At 45.5% G+C, this 13,556-nt stretch overlaps 1 protein-coding gene across 1 annotated transcript in view; it reads right to left on the bottom strand.

The window, feature by feature from the left end:
- The window catches only part of Fbn2 (fibrillin 2), a 220,748-nt gene extending 207,598 nt beyond the window's left edge, over window positions 1–13,150 (bottom strand). Inside the window, exons 1-4 of the mRNA XM_021634127.2 lie at window positions 12,240–13,150; window positions 11,308–11,390; window positions 6,620–6,718; window positions 3,510–3,605 (exon numbers count right to left, since the gene is read on the bottom strand). Of these exons, the coding sequence (XP_021489802.1) occupies window positions 3,510–3,605; window positions 6,620–6,718; window positions 11,308–11,390; window positions 12,240–12,493 (532 nt within the window). The 5' untranslated portion in view covers window positions 12,494–13,150. The remainder of the gene's footprint in view (window positions 1–3,509; window positions 3,606–6,619; window positions 6,719–11,307; window positions 11,391–12,239) is intronic.
- Between the last annotated feature and the right edge of the window lie 406 nt (window positions 13,151–13,556).

The raw sequence follows: 13,556 nt of genomic DNA, 5'->3' as shown, positions 1-13,556 counted from the left end.
GATTCTGCACTATTCATGGTTCTGTTGCTGCAGTAAAACAGTGACCAAAACGAACATGGGGAGGAAACTTGCCGTATAGGTCCTCATAGTCCATAATGAGGAATAGCTGGGGCAGGAACATGGAAGCAGGGACTGAAGCAGAGACATTGAGGAATGCTGCTTACTGGATTGCTCAGCCTGCTTTCTTATACAACATAGGACCATCTGCCCTCCCCAGTCCCAAGGGCTGGCATTTCCCACAGTGATCTGGCCCCTTCACGATCAGCCATCAGTCAAAATTTCCCCACAGACTTGCCTGAAGCATCTGATGAAGGCAATTCCCCATTTCAGGTGCCCTCTTCCCTGATGAACCCAGTTTTTGTCAAGTTGACAAGAAACAGACCATGAACAGAGATTCTCACCTGTTCATTTACCCACCAGTCCACTTCCCCACACGTGCACCATCGCTGCCCCATGCAAAGGGAAGGACACACAGCGATTTGGCTCAATAGGATGCAAGAATGCTCCCTTTCCCCTACAGCCAGGTGCCTACCCATAGGTTATTCACAGCATAGGGACCTAAGAGCTGGGCATGGAGTAAAAAGCATTGAGCACAGTGACCTTCCCAATGGCTCTTTTCCAAGCTTATGGAGTGGAAAATCCTACCTATTCTTCCTCTCTGGGAAGACAATTAGTTCCCTGTGGTGTGCCTTGCCCTGTCTCTTGCTTTAGGAGTGGCAGCATAAACATCTACTCTCTTCAGGGAGAAATTTCCGTCTAGCCACAAGAGATCAAAGCACCCTGCTATGCAGGTACCCAATCCCCTACTCTCCTTACTCTAATGCTAGCCTTTGTGATGTTTGACTGGGAGTTTCCACCTTGCTAGTTACGTGTGTGAGTGTTCCCCTCTCTCAGAAGAGGCCCTCATAGAGCAGCCACTTCTGAGTCTTCCTCTGATTTTTGGTCAAGTATGCAACCTTGAGTAGATAACAGTTCCCAAGTAATGTAACAGGGCTGCATTGATCGTCTAGGGGATTGCTCATTTCCTGGGATGGACAAAGAATTGAACATCCTGGAAAGATAGAAAACTGAGCTTCTGAGAAAGCAAAAGTCTCCCTTCTGAATGAGAGGGGAGCTAAGACTGGGAGTCTGCTGAACAGCTTCTGGGCTGGGTCTTTAAAACACAGACCCCTGATTCCTTCACTTCCCCTTATTGGGCCTGTCTAGATAATGACCCCAAAAAGGTTCTGCTTGTAATGTCTTCTGTGAACAAGAATCACAGGGACCTGCTTTTCCCATCTACCTCTGCTTCTCCAAGTCTCCCTTAGAAACACAAGCTTGTGCTCATCTTTACACAGTGGCAGAGTTCAGTGTTACAAATAAAGGAAACACTAAAACACATATTATCTAATCATTGAGTTTGGCCTATTCCTGTCTTTACCAGCATACAAACTGCCTGTAAACTGATTTATTTTCTTGATATTGTGCTACACCTTTATAGCATTGCTTGGGAAGCTACAATTACACCCAGAAGACAATATTAAAAATAACTAGGACAACCACAATGCAATACTGCGTCATACCTATTAGAATAGTTTTCATTTAAAGAGAAAGAGAAAATACCAAGGCAAGCTGGTTCCTTCTGCATCATGTCAGGAATAATTCCTGCAGCTATAACAGAAAACAGTATAGCTCTCCCTCAGACACTAAACACAGAGCCTCTGTATGTCCAGCAAATTGGAGTATATATCTCTGGGTATATATCCAAAAGAATGGAAACCAGGACTCAAATAGTTATGTATACAATAGTGTTTGTAGCAGCAATGTTCACAATGCCCAAAAGATAAATTAACATAAATGTTCATCAACAGATGCATAAACAGTGTCACACAACACACACACACACACACACACACACACACACACACACACACACACACACACACGACAGACAGACAGAATTCCTGACAGTAATTTAAGAGGAGGGAGTTCTGGTACATGCGACAGCCTGAATAAAACCTGAGTTTATTAGGCCAAGTAAATTGAACCAGTGAAAATAAAGGACAAATACTGTGCTTACTTTATAAAGCACCAAGAGAAATTAAAAGCATAATCTAGTATGTTGTGTATTAGAGTTTGGAATGAAAAGGAAATGAGGGCAGTGGTCTCACGGGTGGGTGTAGAGCTTCGGTTTTATAGCACAGACATCCTGAAGATGGGCTAGAGATGTCTGCACTGCAATGTGAATAGACTAATAAGTTACACCGCACTGTAACTTCAAGTGTTTAAGATGATAAATGTCATGCTATACATGTTTATCACAATCAAGAAGCATTTCACACTGCGACAAAAATAAATACCAAAATTAAAGTCAGATCCTCATTCACACTTCCCATCGGTTCTTCCATGCTGGAAACATCGGGAGTTCTCAGGGAAGCCCCAGTACAGGGTCTAAGCTCACATGAAACATGAATGAAATGACGTGGGTGATCTTTCGAGATGCGATTCGGCCTTCTTTAATGTTCTTCATATGTACTTAAAATTATGCTATTTTTGGCTTGGCTAGGTAGTGCAGGTCTGTGTATCCCAGCTACCAGGGAGCCTGAGGCTGGAGGATCACAAGTTGCAGGCCAGCTTGGGCCAGAAGATGAGGTCAGAGACAGCCTGGGTAATTTAGTTAGATCCAGGCTCAATGTGAAAAGTAAAAAGAGAGCTGAGGCTCTGTCTCAGCTATAGGAAGCCTGCCTATCATGCACAAAGACTTGGACTCATGCTCAGTACTGCAAACAAAACTAACCCAACAAACAAAAGCAGTGCAATCTCTCATAAAAGTGTCGCGATTTGGTGGGCATTAACCAACTGTATTCCCCAGGAATGTGTCACAGTCAAGGAGCTCCAAACAGGACCTTCCTCCAAACAGGACTATCTAGTGATCAGTGTGTGATTCTCTCCAGTGAAGATTATATTTTGGGGCGTAGGAACACAGCACAGTGGTTAACGTGCTTGCCTGGCATGTAAAGACCCTGATCTCAATCTCCCATGCTGGGAGTGGGTAAGACCTCTCTTCTTTCATAGTGATACCTAATCTTTTCAGATAACTTCATAGTCCTGTATTCTTGTAGTAAATATGTTTGAACAATTGGTAATTTGTGAAATTGGCTCTCAAGGGGGTTTGAATAACTCTTAAAAATGTATATATGAGTAGGAAAAGCTACAGAGTTTTCCAATATCTTTCACTATTTTTTCAGGAAAGTATCTATGTTTTGTGGCATAAATACCCATGACAAACACCAAACTGGATAGCACATTGCTAGTGTTCAACATCAATATTATAAAGCATAAAAAAAAAAAAACCAAAACTACTGAGTTAGAAGAATTCTTCCAGGCTAAATTATGAACTGCGACTTACTATATAAAACTACCTCTTCCAATGGCCAGCCCTGAGCCTTGCAAGAACTTAAGTTCTGACCAATATGAAATGGCCAGCGAGTCACAGTGTTTATGGTGAGGTTGTTTCTAATGTTTCTTACGTTGTCCACAGTACGTCCCGATGTATCCCTTCTGGCACTGGCAGTGGTCATCAGCACAGGTTCCACCGTTCATGCACCTCACACTGCACTGCTGGACTGCAGAGAACAACAAGAAAAAGACAGACACCAGTCACCAAGTTGTACGCACGAGCTTATGCCTCTATAAATTACCTGTCCGATCTGATGGCAAGTATATTCCACTAATGCAGATGTTGTTATCCAAACAAACGTTTATGGTTTGTCTTTAAGGCCACACCTGTGCATATGCCTGTTAACATGTGTGAGTCAGTATATTTTTAAAACAAACTTTGATTCCTGTGTCAAAAGAAATCACTAAAGGGTGTTAGTAGCCTAGTTTAGGACATGTGGGCGACACTCCTATCCACTTGGAAGTCAAGACCTATGTGTGTGCTGCCATGATGGATTGGGGTCAGTCCCCTTGGAATCTGCAAATCAGTAGGGGGACAAATAAAATCTAAGCTTCAAACACTACACAGTAATTATAAATTGCAATTACCTGTCTGGAGAAGATTTAGTTAGGAACTGAAACACAGCAACCAGAAAAACAACAAAATAAAACAAAACCTCTGCTGTAACATTTAGACTGATCTTTGAAGAATGAGAATCAGCCAAGCATGGGAAACAACAAGGAGCAGTTTTAGAGGGGTAAGAACCCAACAACATAAAGACCTTTCAGACCTTTTAGGGTTTCCTCCAAAGAATTGGTGTGGAAGGTATAATGGAAAGGAAGGCAAGGCCATCAGTTAAGGTGGGGTTCATCTTATCTTTGCCCACCAAAGGGTTTAGTATCTGCCAACTGCAGATGAAAGCAGAGGATTTCAATAAAAGTGAAGAGATTCCATTTTATTGGGTGAGCTGCGCTGCAGAAAAGGGACTTAAAGAAGTCACATAGATGGGAATCTGGTGAAAGATGAGGATGGCTTGAACCACACGACAAGAAAAAGGTGGAGCTGAAATACACTGTCTACTAGAAGGCACGTATTTAAAGAGTTACATGGGAACAGAAAAGCCGCAGTTGTGAGAGCACTGGGTGGATGCCAGGGCCATCTGATGAGAAAGCAGCTGCAGACATAAGACTGTGGTCAGCCATGAATCAAGAGTTTCACTTTGGAAGCGAGCTCTACCTCACTTGGAATGACACCCTAGGTTACCTTCTGGCCTCTACATGAGTGCTCGTGTGCATGTACACACACACACACACACACACACACGCACACGCACACGCACACACACACACATACACACACTCATGAAAAAAATTGTTTCAGGCAGTTAATAATAAATGGGGTTAAAAAGCTGTAGCAGGTTCAAGAAGGATAAAGGTTGGCAGGGTTAGGAAAGTTCCTGGTGGAAAGGTATTCTCTAAAGGCCAAATTAATGTGTGGATCCCCGACTGTACCAGGTACCATGTATAGTGATCCCTTTTCAGGTCTGGTCATTAAAAAGCAGTATTGCACTTGGATTTTTTTTTTTTCTTCTCTTTTCTTTTCTTTTTGTGGGGAGGTCATAAGGGTGATGGGGTGGGCCTGGGAAGTGAATGTGATCAGGAAACATTCTATGAAATGCCCAAAAAGTCAATAAAATATTATGTTGGGAATAAAAAGAAGCAGTATTGCTTTGATTTATGTTTTGTTTTGTTGCCAATGGTGGGTGGGAGGAAATCAGGAAATAGATAATGAACACACAGAGGAAGGGTCTCTGGAGGGCAGTCTAGCAAGAGGAAATATGCTACTAAAGGTACTCAAAGTCTTTGTACATTTGCATGGTAAGTCCCAAGTCGCTGAGAAAACAGACTACTGAAAACAATGACCCCAGAGGCTCCTGTCAGTGGTCCATCAGAAGACAGACACTGGTGTGCATCTTTTGAATCTTACTCCTGAATCAGACAGGTTCTACATCACTCTTGTCGAGCAAATACTTGTGAGGGAACTATTAAAATGTAGCAATCTTTAAGGCAGATTTAAAGCTCTTATTTAGATATTGAGCGGTTAAGTAAACAATATCATTTCTGCTTTATCTAATGTGATCTTAAACCCTTGCACACAAGGTTAGTCTTGGACTTTGAGTTCCAACATTTTCTAAAGAGTCCAGAAAAAAAAAGTACATTCTTATTTTATAGAATTGTTGGAAATTAATATGTGTAACAAAATATTTGGTCAGGACTTCAGTAAATATCTGTTGTCTTTTTAATCTCCTTCCCTCCTCATAGCTCAGACACAAATAGAATTAAAGCTTCAATAATTACACAAAAGGCAATGAATACAGGCTAGTGTTTTGGAGGACACGTTTAGTAGATTGTCTCGGTTGCCTTGGGTGTGTGACCTGGCTAGATTTTTGTCAGTTTGATACAAGCTAGAGTTACCCGGGAGAGCTGTGTCCATTTGACTGTCAATGGGCAAGTTTACCGGGCATTTTCTTGATTGAATGTTAATGTGGAAGGGCCCAACCCACTATGGGCTCTACCACCTATGCAGGTGGTGCTGGGTGGTGAAGAAAGTAGATGAAAAGGCCATGTACACAAGCTGGTAGGCAGTATTCCACCTTGGCCTCTGCCTCAGTCCCTGACTCCAGGTGCTTGCCCTGAGTCCCTGCTCTGGCTTGCCTTGGTGATGGGGTGTTACCTGGGAGTTCTAAGAGAAAACAAACCCTTTCCTCCCCCAAGTTGTCTCTGGTCATGAAGTTTATCATAGCAATAGACATCAAAGTAACACAGTGGTTAGTTAACATGTTATGTGCTCCACTTTCCTCCTCTGCAAGATGGGATCATATCAGTATCAAACCATGCTGATGAGAGGATTGAAATAGTGCAAACACAGCACATAGAAACTTGCACATAGCGAAAGCTTGGGGAGTTATAGTTACTACGAAGAATCACTTTATGGGATCATAACAATCCCACTACTCAGACACATTTTCTGTTAGTGATTAGGCAACAGCGGAGGCACCGAGATGGTCTGAGTTCAAAATTTAACACAAGCCTGGTTAGTGAGAACAATCACCAATCCGTGTCTTCTTGGAGGAGGTCAGCTGTCACTGGTTCACGGGTTTAAGGAAAATGCAGTGGATGTAGTCCCAGAGAGCTAACGTACTTGATTTTGCTCCACAGGTCGGAGATATTTGTCCGCTGGAACAAGTACACATGTTGGGGCGGGAACAGAAACCATCTCCACAGCTGTTCCTGCAAATGGCTGCAGAGAACACAACAAGAGTGGGGATGAGTGACAGCACCCTTGACTGTGCTTCATGGAATGAAAGCCATATTTTAAAGTCGTAGGTCTGAAAAACTAGGGTATGAAATCAAAGTTGCAAAACACCTGACTTTCAGTATATAATAGATCACCCACTGGAGACACGGCACTAAGTTTTACCATTTCCTTGTGATGATGTACAAAGAAGCAAACCTCTTTCAAATTCTATAACACCAATTAATGCCAATTCTTTAACTGTATTATCGATACAAGTTTTTTGGTTTTTTTTTTGTTTTTTTGTAATGAAAAATTAAAAACTTCTGAATTCAGGATTTACCAAAGGAGGAAGTCTCGATCTTAGGGAGCCTGCAGTAGGGAAGAAACCCAGAGAGACTGAACATCTTAGAAAATATAGCCTACTATGAAAGAATGTGAAATGGCAGAAATAGAGACACCAGGCCCTAACGAGTTGGCCTAACGTCAGGTTCCCTAAACATTCCATCCCAGCTGGCTTCTGCCCTACCCTGTCATCAATCTTTATCCCCCTTCATAATTCCTCTCCTTCCTCCAGTCTTTCTTCTGCCATATTATCAGCACAGCCTAGCCCAGTCCTGCTGCTCTGAAAAGCCATTCTGACAGGGGTCGGGGTGGGGATTGAAGTTTCCTACAACAGTGACCTCTGTGAAGAAGAGGTTCATCTGAGCCAAGAATATTAGGTCCACTGACACAGCACATACCACAGATACTCAAAACCTGCAGTCAAGTGCCTTGGAACAGGAACTCTCCCTCCCAAATTTAGTCAGGCCATTAAGGAGCTGAAAGATTTATCTCTATGTCCCCGGTTGAATTCCCTCTTTGAGCACAAAGTCTGTGTGCTAATTTGCTCTGACCCAGGATGCATGAAACAAGAGAAGGGTCTGGGAATGCCCTGAAACTACATGTAAATACTTACAGCAGCATGCACATGAATCTTTTGCTGGAGAGAAATCTTAATGCTTTCAAAGAGACCCAGGACCTCAGATAGTGAGAGGAAGTCTTTACAAGGTCAAACCTGTAACTATTTTCTTTTTCTAAGTTCCCTTTTAGCATCTGTATAATATGAACAGTGTATCAACAAGGTCTCCTGAGTGAAAATACTGTAAAAATATTGTGTTTTTAAGATTTAAAATGGGGGGGGGACAAGAAAATAGTACCCACCATAGAATACTTAAAATGTATTAGTTTCTGATCACCAATATTTTTTACGACAAATGTTCATTAAAACATAGTTTTATTTCAAGGGTCCCTTCTTAGCAGGCAGATGAATCTATACTTCATTGAAGTGGCTCTATTTAGGTCTCAAACTAAAAGACGGTTCAAGGGGGTGGAGCTTGGACATTTTCAGGCAATGAGTTGCCTGTCAACGCTTCAGTGTGTACTGTCCACAGGCCAGGAAGAAGCAAGGCTGATGAACAAACTCCTTCCTCCCAGTGCTCATTTCAGTCTGTGGTCTCATTCTAGAACCTCTATTTTAACAGAGATGATGAATTGTAGTGATGTGGGAAGGAGTGGAAGGAGACAGGGACATACTAGGAGAATGGTGATGATAGGAGAAGCTGTATGGACTGGTACTTAGAACATGACACATTGGAGATGTGATGTTGAGTTCTTACTCTGACAATGGACCACTGTGAGCACAGAAAACATTCAAAACCTCTGTGGGTTCTACTTTCTCATTAGAAACATAAATCAAAAGGGTTACATTGGAAGGTTCTGAATTTTTATTTTTTTTCATTTCTCAAATGCTAAGCCAATCTCATCCCATTGTTTTCCCAATGATCAAAGCACTACTGCATACTTTCTCCATAAACAAATGCTTAAGCAACCTCTTCTTCCATTATTTCATGTTCTAAGACAATTTTTTAAAGTTTTTTTTTTTTGTTTTGTTTTGTTTTGTTTTTTAAAGAAAAGCTAGAAAGTCAGTTTGGAAACATGGAAATTTGGAAGTACCTCAACGGCATTTCAAGCCACAATGAAGAATAATAACAGCTGGGCATGGTGGCTCAAGCCTGTAATCTCAGCACTTGAGTGGCAGAAAGAGAGCCCGGGACTTCAAGGCCAAGCTGGCAACACAGCTAGTTCCATCCCAGCAGACTAGCTAGAGGCCCTGTCTTTAAAAACTAACAAATAAACTAATCGTAATGAAAGAGGGAACAAGTTCATAATGCATCATGCTTTTAAAATAACAGACACATTTCTTTATTGCCTTCTTGTGTGAAGCCTGGTCTCAGTCAGACTTTAGGGCTCATTCTGCACAGAGAGAATGTGGAGACATAAACAAATGAGAAAATTAATCAGTTGTCCCCATGTTATTGCTATTATTTGTGAATTGCCTCTCAGTTTATCTTTGCTTCACAGGGAAATATAAGTCAATTCAACAAAGAAATACTGTTATCAAAAAATTCTGGAAATAAAAATTCCTAGTTGTAAGTCCACAGTGCCTTTAATTTCCTTATTTCTTCACATGTGACCTTTTTAAGATGTGAAAATAGCAGAATTAATGAATTCAATGTAGCTAAACTTAGGTGAGGCTTGCCCAAGAGGAAGGAAGGGTACCACTGCAGCACGCCTGTTCTTCTGTTGAATTTATGCACAAATTTTATGCACTCAAGTGTGTAAGTTATTTTATTATGGTGTTAATAGAAAATATTACTTAGCTATACTTGATATAGATATCATAAATATTTCTGGAGCTAGGAAGATAATGTCATGATTCACCTAATGCATCCCATTAGCACCCAAATATTTCAAGTAGGAGAAATTTGGGTGACACTACTCACTATGAGTTGCTCAAAGCTGATCTTCTAAAGAAGGAAATGGCACGATGACGGCCAAAGTGTTTAAAGCGGACACTCACTGGTCCATACATATATCACTACTGCAGCTACACTGGAAGGCTTTGCTCTCTGGAATTCCCATTCCTTAGTGATCCAATAAAACCCGACTCTACAGATTTTCAACACGTACCATAAACCTATCCCTTCTCCTCGGCTGCTCTCCAACTCAATAATGGCAGTCACATTCATTACATCTAGTGAGTCAGACTTTCCGAAGTGCCTAAGTCATTTCCAGCAGAGTGTGGCAGGTGTGTGGTGAGTGACATTAGCTGTTTCAATAGTCTAGGAGCCCCTGCTAGTGTGAGGCAGACACAGTAATGCCCCAGTGGCCTGAAAGAGTAATGCACCTCCTATAAATACTACACATAGGACCTTCTGTGACCATAACTTTCTTCTTCTTCTTCTTCTTCTTCTTCTTCTTCTTCTTCTTCTTCTTCTTCTTCTTCTTCTTCTTTAAATAAAACCAAAGACCTATACATTCATGGAGGGCCAATTTAAAGTATTTCTAAATCAATAACTTAAAAGAACACAGTAGTTTTTTTTTTTCTTGATTGCTAGTGGTTGTGGGATTTTTTTTAATAGAAAAAAAAAGAGAAAAAAATCTTGACAATAAAATTTCAAATTTCTGTCCTTTGAAAGAACAGAAACAGCATTTATGGTCTGTCTCAAACCCACAAAACCAATAAACACAGAGTCAGAGATGCCACTATGCCCACAGTAGCCCTTGGCTAGGGCAGCTTGCCCTCTTGCTGCTCAGAGTGGCATAATTATCTTTCCCCCAGAAAAGACCAAAGGTCAGTCTAGAGTCAAGATGGACTGGAAATGCATGTGCTGTCTGTGACCTGGCTATCCTCCAGAGTGGACAAATGTGTCCAGGCTACATAAACACACATGGAAAGGCATGTCACACTTCACCCAACATGCGTATGAAAGAAGATTCCTACCGGTATTTCATCATGACACTGGAAAATAATGAGTTTGCCACTTAGAATTTGGAGACATGCATATGTACACTTTGGAATCTTAAATGCTACAACTACTAATACTAATACTGAAGATAATAATAACAACCCCAACCTTTAAGTTCCGATAGACAGACAGACGTTTTCAAGGTATTTGATTCACGTTTGAGAAACCATACTGTCCAGTGTGGAAATTCTAAGTTTCGCTGCCCCTCACCCCCGAAGAGTCAAACAATTTAGATTAAGTCTCTCAAAAGCAAAACAAAAATTCTGTTAACTTTGGGTCAATTCAAAATCTGGGAGGAGATTACTCCTTTTAAACCTTCACCATGTGGCTAACGAGAACAACCCAGAGATGAGGAAGTGACGTAAAGGTCTAAGACTGATATTCTGATGACCAAAGCGTGAGAGTCCGGGAGTGAGCTAGCAACACTGTGGCCTTACACGAAATTTTAAAGAAAAGGTGATGCCGAACTGTCTAGGGAATTGTTCGAACACAAAAACCTCCGTTTGCATCAACGTGCACAAATACATGGTTAAGCAAAGCATCCGAGCATGCTAAAACCTTCAACAATGTCTTTCTCCCAGGTTTCTGTTCGTGAAGTCTTCGCTGATGCAGCTCTCCCCCCACCACCGAGCTCTCATTCCCATGGCTGTGTGACCAGTGGTTTTGTACAGGCAGCTGAGTGTTCCAACCCTGAAGCAGAGCCGAGTGTGCTGCCCTAGCCTGTGTGCCCCTCCAGATACTCACGGACGATGCACTGATTTCCCCCTGGGAGCGTCTTCCATCCTGGGCAGCAATAGGAGTGGAATCTAGAACCGCACACGTTGGGCCTGCAGGGGACGAACACGGTGATACACGTGTAAAGACGGGTGCAAGCGATACAAAAATGCCTTCCTAAGCAAAGCCCAGCGTGAGCAGATTTCAGGACGGCGAACAAACCAAAGCCCCACTTCAAATTCTTGGGTTTGGGGAAACAGATGTGGAGGTACAGGGGCTAGACGCTAGAATGGGGGAGGGCCCGGAACAGCTAAACATCCCCTTTCGTCTGCCCTCCCTTGCTTGCCTTTTTAAACCGGGAAACGAGAAACACATCTTTTGCTACTATTCTAGCAGCCCGATGCTGAGAACAAAAGGAACACTCTGTTCAAAAAGCCTTGCCCTGGTTCCCAAACCCATCCCTCCTTGATTAACTGTGTCTCTGGCCCCTAAATGTCAAGGAAGGCGATTCGGAAGGTGGAGCGCTGGAGCTGACTGTGAGAGAACCAGCGGCTACTCCCGCACACGTCCTCAAACAAAAGGCTCTAGAGCTGCGCCCCCGACGGTGGGGAGCAGGCAGGCTCCCGGGGCCCCCGGCGCAGGGCAGACCCAGGCCGGCTTTCGGCCTGACACTGGGAACCTTTCCCAGCGCCACAGACGTCGCCCACGCTCTGCCCTCCTCACCCAGAGGCCCGGCTCCCCACCTCCAGCCAGCCGAAGCCCCCTAGGGAGGGCTCTCCGCGGAGGAATTGAGGTTCTCGGGAGAAAGCCGAAGGAGAGCTCCAGGAGCTCTTGGGGTCATTAAGTTTCCTAGCGGAGGGAGCTGAGGCTTTACCCGTCAGCACAACAGTCAGGGAGGGTTGGGGTTGAAGGCAGGGAAGCCTAGGTCCCCACAGGAGCCAGCCACCCCGCCGCCCACCTACCCTCGGAGGATGTCCTGCTGTCCTCGCCTGCGGACGCGGCTCGCCGCTACCGCGCCCTCGTCCCGGTATTCGGGTGCCGCAAAGCCACCTTCGGAGCCCGCTACGGCGGGCCGGACCTGTTGCGGGGGAGGCTGGGGCCGGAGCATCTTAGGTGGCAGAGGCTGGGGCTGGCCCCCTGTGCCCTGCGCCCAGAGCGCCACGCAACCCAGCCACACGAAGTAGGGCTGGAGACACAACCGCCGCCGTCTCCCCATCGCCGGCGCCAAGAGCGCGCGGATCGCGGCCCGCTGAGGGAGGACTATCGAAGATAAAATCCGCACGGCCGGGGGTTGGGGGGGAGTCAGGGTCTAAGCAGCCCTTCGTCAGCTCGCTGGACTGCCTTGGGTCGCCGCGTCCTGGTGGAGCTGTGCGCAGCGTCGGTCGGTTCTTGACCGGCAGCGAGTGGGGCGCGGGCTTCTAGCACAGGGTCAGCAAGGCACGGCGGCAAGGCAGCCGGCGGCCCCGCGCGGTCCACGTTGCATCCCCCGGGCCACTGCCCCGAGCGACTCCAGGACCGCCAGCGGGTGGGGGCTGGAAATTACAAAAGTAACCCGAGCAGCGGCGGCATAAAGTTACAAAGAAAGCGGACCTCACAAGGGAAAAAAAAAAAAAAAAAAAAGAGGGAGGGAGGTGCAGAGGCTGAGCGGATTCCCGTGCGCTCCGGGCACAGCTCCTGGAAAGCTGCAGAAGTCACCAAAGGAAGCGGGCTAGCAGACAAAAGTCGCCCCCCAAAAAAGGAGAGGAGGGTCTCCTCGGGGCTCGTTCGGGGTCCCGCAGGGCAGTTTGGCGCGGGCAGCTGCTGAACAGCCCAGCTGAGGTGCGCGAGGCCCCGGGCGGGCGAGCGGCTGGTGGGGAGGGAGGGAAGGAGGCTGGACGCCGGGGAAGATGCCGCCGAGGACGGCGCGGCGCCGGGGTTTTAGAGGCCCGGCGGGGCGCGGGGCGGGACGGCGGGCGGTGGCTGTCAGAGGGGGCCGGGGCGCAGCGGTCCACACGTGGAGCACAGCCGGGACGGAGGGGCCGGCTGCGCGGGGTGGGCGGGGACAAGGTTAGGGGGCGATCTCAGGCGGAGACGGGAAGGGGGGCGGGGGGGGGGCGGGCGGTGGGGGAGGGGAAGAGGTAGGACGGGGGGGGGCAGGGCGAAGGGAGCGGAGGAGATTGAGATTGGGGAGAGGTAAGGGGGAGGCGAGTTTGGGCGCTCAGTCTAGGTTGGAAGCTGGGCTTCGGATGAGGGATCCGCGAGCCCGGGTGCCAGAGGAAATGAGAGAGGGATGGGGGGAG

This window comes from Meriones unguiculatus, chromosome 2 (genome assembly GCF_030254825.1).
Source record: "Meriones unguiculatus strain TT.TT164.6M chromosome 2, Bangor_MerUng_6.1, whole genome shotgun sequence".
Lineage (NCBI taxonomy): Eukaryota > Metazoa > Chordata > Mammalia > Rodentia > Muridae > Meriones > Meriones unguiculatus.
This window is presented reverse-complemented; position numbering and strand designations above follow the sequence as displayed.